This window comes from Oryzias melastigma, linkage group LG23 (assembly GCF_002922805.2).
Source record: "Oryzias melastigma strain HK-1 linkage group LG23, ASM292280v2, whole genome shotgun sequence".
In the NCBI taxonomy this organism is placed as follows: Eukaryota; Metazoa; Chordata; class Actinopteri; order Beloniformes; family Adrianichthyidae; genus Oryzias; species Oryzias melastigma.
This window is the reverse complement of record NC_050534.1, coordinates 19,313,884-19,320,463: the sequence shown is the minus strand read 5'-3', so window position 1 is coordinate 19,320,463 and position 6,580 is coordinate 19,313,884. Positions and strand designations below refer to the sequence as shown.

Here is a 6,580-nt window from a genome sequence, read left to right as displayed (position 1 = left end):
CCAGACTTAAAAATGGCAAAAAATGAAAAAAAGTCTGAATAAGCCAAAACAGCTAGCATGTAAATATTAGCCTAACTCCAAAACAGCAAAAAAATGTTTTTAAAAATTCTGAATTAGCCAAAACAGCTAGCATGTAGCTGAAAAAATGGCTAAACTTCAAAATAGGCTAAAAAAACTGAAAAAGCCTGAATTTGCCAGGAACCAGCTAGATTTAAATATTAGCCAAACTCCAAAAAAAAACTAAAAAACGTTTTTTTTAAATGCCTATATCAACTAAAGCTGCTAGCATGTTGCTGAAAAAAATTGCTAAACTTCAAAATAGCCTAAACAACTTTTAAAAACCCTGAATTAGCAAAAACTGCTAGCATGTAGATTAAAAAAATAGCTTAAAAACAGCCTAAAAAACGCAAAAAGGCTAAATTACCCAAAACAGCTAACATGTAGCCGAAATATTAGCTAAACTCCAAAATAGCCGAAAAATTCAGAAAAAATTGAAATAGTAAAAAAAGAGGAAGAAGCCCCTCCCTGCTTGTCCAGTGTGAATGCCATTAGCTATAGTCACAGTTAGCGCATTTTTGAATGTAGTTTTTCTTCTTAAAACTCTACAATTGGATGACACCATTTTTGTTGCGTTTATGTTTTGTCAGAATGTATAAACAAAGATGGAGAGGGGAAGGGGGGCGGGGTTGCTCTGCACCAACAGTCCCGCCCACAACTCAGACTATGTCTGATATACTGACACAAGTTTTATGATTTCGGCTAAAATTAAAAATATATCAACAGGTGATCTGACTTTAAGGATCTTCCAATGTTTTTAAATGCAGGTGAAAGCCAAAAGGGGAGGAGCTACACTGCCCTTCAAAATAAGAGTCATAAAGAAAGCACAACTAATGCAGTGAAATGTCCATTTCTACACAATATGAACTCAGAAATTACAATCAGCTGTTTTATTTTTTATTTGATCATGAATTAAAATATTTTTAGGAGATTAAATCCAAATTTGCACAACAAAATGGAATGTTACAAAGTATATATTTAGGTAAAATCAAAATTATAGTGTATAATAGTGTATAGTTATTTGATTTAAAAAAAATAATAATTTTGTTTTACATTTAATTGATTAAAGTTTGCATTTTTTGAGTTTGAAACACTGATTGAAATAACTAAACTCGCTTCAAAATGAAACTAAAAGAGAATATTTGGTGTTTAAAAGATATCTGTAAAAAATCTTTCGATTTGCATTTCAATTAGTTACAAAAATGACTCGTATTTTATGGATGAAGCATATAAACTTGGATTAGGTGTTGAAGTCAGAGTTGACCCCTGCATGTCTTTGCCTTCCTTTTACTCCTTGAAAGGACAGTTGGAGGTAAAGGTCGAACCATGAGCTCTTAAACTTGCAGCTGCAGGGATGCTTCTCACTGTTTTTATTTTTATTATTTATGCTAAAATATGATCCAGAATGTGGGAAATATTACAGTTTGAAGGCGTTTCTGCTCAGAAATCTCATAAGGTTTGAGTTCTTCTACCAGCAGCTCCAACTTCCACAGCCCAGAATGATGGGGAGCTTTTCCCGAGGATATTCCTGTCGCAAACCCACAAAAACAACACATCCTGCAGGCAGCGACATCCTGTCCCGACTCCCTCCCCGCTCCGCGGCTCTCACTCACCGATACGACGTCTGCTTTCTGAACGCCAGTCCGCGCAGCTTCTCCTCCAGGCTCTCCTGCTCCATGTCGGGCAGGCTGCTGAACGTGTCGCTGCAGCAGCCCACGGCGGCGTCGTCCGAGCCGGCTCCGGACTCCGAGTCACCCCCGTCGGCTCCCAGAGAGGCCAGGCGGCCGTTCAAACCCGCCGCCGCCGCTGCCGCCGGGCTCGTCGCCGCTTGGGGGTCCATGCTCTGGTCGCTGCTAGCTTAAACGGCCCGCGCCGGACCCCCCGGTTCCCCTCCGGCTCGTGGCGGGAGGGCGTGAAGGAGGCGGGAACAGACGCGGGAAGGACACGACGCTGAAAGCTGCGGGACCGGGATGGACTCTGACCGCCGAGCGTCTCTCTGTGCCGCATCACAACCGCACTCAACGGGCTGTGGACCAGTGACAGCGCGCGACGTCAAGCCGAAAGACGTCACGCCGGAAGTAGAAGATCCACACTTTCAAAATAAGACTCGGGCTTGTTTCTGTGGTCCTGTAACCACAAAATGTAATGGATTCATTAGATTACTGCAAATAATTAACATTTATATCAATAATAGTATGATGAAAATAGCTAGCAAAGACATATCAATCTAGAATTATTATTTTGTCCCCTATTCTAACAATTTATTTGTAGAGTTGTCCTAGATCTCCGAGGTCCAAAAGGAAAATGTAAAAAGAAGTTAAAAAAATAAATAAAATAAAGACATGAACAGATATAAATGCATTACAAATCGGATAAAAGAGTCAACACTTGACTTTATCTCATTATATGGTATTATATTATACAACAAAACAAAACGCTTAAACAGAGAACCCTAAACCCCAACAACTAAAACCTTAACAAAAATCTAAATTTGGAAGAAATCAAACAAATAGCTATTGATGGATTAAAAAAAATCTATCAAATGTCTTGTAATGTATGTCACCAGCTGAAACAAGTTATCACAGTATGACATAAAAAGAAGAAATAATCAAAAAATGCTGTTTCTTAACAGTATTGTTATTTTAAGTACTTATTTATCTTAAAAAATACAGAATATTTTACTTTTACCATTTAAACATGAAATACATTATAACACAATATGTCTGTTTTATAATTTCACAAAAAAATTACCCTATTTTTTTAATTCTGAGACTCTTTACTTTGAAATCTAGGACCGGAAGTTGAGTTTTTGCCCTTATTTTTGTGACATGACACTTGTTCAAAACCTGCCACACCGTGAGATGCAGATAAAATACATCCCGTTTTATTTATTGTTGCACCCAGGTACATTTTCTATTACCCCTATGTTCATCCATCCATTCATCCATCCATCTTTCTGTCCGTTCATCCATCCGTTCATCCATCTTTCTATCCATCCATCCGTCCGACCGTCTGTCTCAGGGGACAAACTGCGTGGCATTGTGGGATATTCCCTCTCATCTTTTTGTGCACTATCATCAGTGAGAAAGTAGGACAGAGGATGAGCACACACTCCTGCCAGGCGCGCGCATGCTCGTGCACACACACGCTGTCACCACTTTCCCTGCTGCAGGTTTTTATGTCAAACGTCACATTTGTCAGGTTTGGTTTCAAACTCGGTGAATCATCACAGTTAGAATGACGTCTCCATCTGTTTTCATACATGTATTAGTGTCTATAAATGAAGGCGGAGCTTCTGGTGGTCACATGATGATGCTTGTTTTGAACGTCTGAACCTTCATCATCCTCTCTGGTTCAGATGTTTTCTATGTCAGATCTTTGACTGATCTATCTGGTTGATCTAGAGAAGATCTGTGAGGAGGAGTGGGACAAAATCCCTCCTAATTGCAAATAAGACCACTGCAGCAAACAATAATATTCTTTTTTTTCAATTTTTTTTTCATGTCAAATATGTTTACATCTCAAACATGTATTTTCAGCAGTAATAAAAATTTTAACTTAACCTTCTTCCTCGAAAAATGATTATTAAAAAACGGAACCTAGAGCTGATACTCTCTAAACATTTTTTTTTTATCATTTTGACACAATACAGGAAATTTATAATTAGAGCTGCAGTCCTTTCACTAATAAAATGCTGAACCAATTCAATTTAAATTTACACATTTTGAACTCAATTCACAATTTGATTCTATAAAGATTTATTTCCACATTTCCATTCATTTTATTTTGAAGGGACAAACTGTCTCAACATGACGAAAACTGAAAACTTTTCTGAATCCGATTTTTAAAAAGTTATTCTGGACAAACCAAGCCGACCATCTTTAAAGTTTGTTTTTCATAAATGTTCATGAATTCCTTCAGTTTGCACGCAAAATATCACTGCAACTGCTGACTGAACACATCAGCTGCTGAATCGGATCACTCTGACACCACGGCTAAGTGTCTCAACAAAAGAATTTATTTTTATTTGCAACATTATTTCTTTAATTTGCAGCATAATTATTTTCATTTACTGCATATCTTTTTATTTCCAGCATAATTTATTTTCATTCGTGTCAAATTTATTTGATTTGCAGCATTTCTTTTAATTTGCTGCATATCTTTTTATTTGATAATTTATATTTATTTGTAGCATTGTTTATTTTTTTAAGCCATAATTTCTTTTCATTTGCTGCATAACTTAGTTAATTTACAGCATATGTTTTTATTTGAAGAATAATCTCTTTATTTGGAGATTGATTACTTTTTATTTACAGCATTATTTATTTTTTTTGCAGGATAATTTATTTTTATTTGTAGCATTATTTATTTTATTTGCAGCATATATTTTTTTCTTTTGCATAATATTTTCTTTAATTTACAGGATATCTTCTTATTTGAAGCATAATCTCTTCAAATATTGTTGTATATTGTTTCTTTTCATTTGCATCAAGTTTCTTAGATTTTCAGCATTTTTTTTTATTTATTTGAAGCATCTTTTCTTTTTATTTACAGTATTGTTTCTTTTATCAGCCGGAACATTTATTTTTTTGTCTTTTTTTTTTTTTTTTGGACGGTAACTTTCTAGCTGTGTTAGCAGATCTCTGTCACTGTAAACAACAGCCCAAACTATCTCCTTTACTAGATTTGACTTTCTTTGCTAGTCCTGAAGTTCTAAACCAGAGTCTGCAGACCCACATGCAGCTTTTCTGTTCTTCCATTGTGGCTTTTTGACTGTGAGAAACAGCAAACAATTTTAGTAAATATTAAACGAGTTGATTAAGATGACCGCCCGTTCTTCATGCTGCTCACGAGCATCAGTTATTGTTGGTAATTCTAGTAAATTTGTCACTGGAGGATCTGATTTGACCGAGTGTGTATTTTATTTTGAAAGGAACTTGTATGTTAAAAGTAGAAATATAAGACTTTTATAATTATAATCTCTACCTTTATATTTTTGGTTGTTTATTCTGATGTGTTTCATCCAATGGAAAACGGTTTTCAGAATTCCTTCAGGAGATCTCAGACGTTCTGCAGAAGAACTTCTGGACTCCAACCGTTTTCCATCTGGATAAACAGGAGACCTCTTCCTTCTGAAGTGTGTGTGGAGTGGATTAGAGGAGCCTGGAATGAAAGGACTCTTCAAATCTGATGAGATCTGGAGGACTTGAAGCGACTCATGCAGAAAAAAATATGTTTTTTTTAGATTTCAGTTCTTTGATGTTTCTGTTCGGCGTCTTCACCGTTTGCTGTTGCGGTTTCACTCTGAGTCGTCGGCCTTCAGACTTTCGGAGCGATTCTCGTCACCATCTATTTGTGGTTCATTCTTCCTCGTGAGGACGAGGAGGAACACAAACGCTCCTCTTTTAGCCGACGTGTCTGCCATAAAACTAACAGAGTTAAGCTCTAATCCAATAGAAATTTGAGAAAAAAGAAATACTTTGAAGTTAGCGAATAATAGATCTTAAATGACCCAATTTAAATCAGGTGGTTCAGGAAAACAGGCTCTTCTGTCTAAAAGTATGATGACATTTTCAGCATTTTTGTCTGCAATCATTTCTACTGCTCAGACTGTGAGGCAGCAGCGGAAAGACGGGATCAGATTAGAGGGAGATCATTGCAAAAGTCTCCCAGAACAAAGAATAAACTCCAATTACTCCTGAAGTTTTCACTTTTTTAGCTCAAACTGAACTTTTAGATTCAGTTACAGCAGCTAAAGAATTCAACTTTCTGCCTTCATATGAGTGGCATCACCATAGCAACCATTGAGTTTTTTTAATGTTTCGAGGTGCTTAACGTGTTCTGTGATTTTCGTGTTTCTAGCTTTAAGTAAAATTTAAAAATTTCCATAGCAACCAGAGTTAAGGCCATTTAAGCTCCCATCGTTACCATGACAACCTTAAAGATGAGTTTCTAAAACAAGTGGTTCAAATTTAAGAGCTGGAAATGTTTTATATTCAGAATTTATATCAACATTAATCTGATTTAAAAAAAAAACATTGCAAAAAAAACAAAAATGAAAGGATTTCTTAAAGTGCATGTCTGTAAAAATCAATGCTTATGTGACTCCAAGAAGGTCAAAGGTCATGTCTTCAAATAGACTTTTTCTTAAGTCTGGATGTAATAAACATTTATTCAATTTTTTCTAGCTGCGAGTAAAAGTAAAATGTTTCCAGCTAAAAAAATAAAACTTTACAATGTTGCCATGGCAACACCACAGAACAGGCGGAGTCAAGAATTCTGTAAGGGTTGTGGTTTACACTTTGGGATAAATTAGCCAAATTTAATGATATTTGGGAAACATTTTAGAAGTTAATTTTTTTCTTTTTTTGGGGAAAAAACAAAAATTAAAGTCGGAATGTTTATTTTAATTTTCATATAAAAGATTTTGATCAAAACTAAAAGCTAATCAAAGAGTTAAATAATTTAATCTCACAAAAATCTGATAAAAATGCATCCTAAGCATAGAAAAGGTCAAGTTTTT

At 35.7% G+C, this 6,580-nt stretch overlaps 1 protein-coding gene across 4 annotated transcripts in view; it reads right to left on the bottom strand.

Annotated features, from left to right (window-relative positions):
- The window catches only part of dgki (diacylglycerol kinase, iota), an 86,294-nt gene extending 83,658 nt beyond the window's left edge, over positions 1 to 2,636 (bottom strand). For 2 of the 4 annotated variants that reach the window (XM_024284831.2, XM_024284853.2), the window contains exon 1: positions 1,671 to 2,635. In XM_024284831.2, the coding sequence (XP_024140599.1) occupies positions 1,671 to 1,897 (227 nt within the window). In that variant the 5' untranslated portion in view covers positions 1,898 to 2,635. Of the gene's footprint in view, positions 1 to 1,670 lie in introns of all 4 variants that reach the window. The other 2 variants (XM_024284842.2, XM_024284862.2) reach the window with 2 other exon arrangements.
- Between the last annotated feature and the right edge of the window lie 3,944 nt (positions 2,637 to 6,580).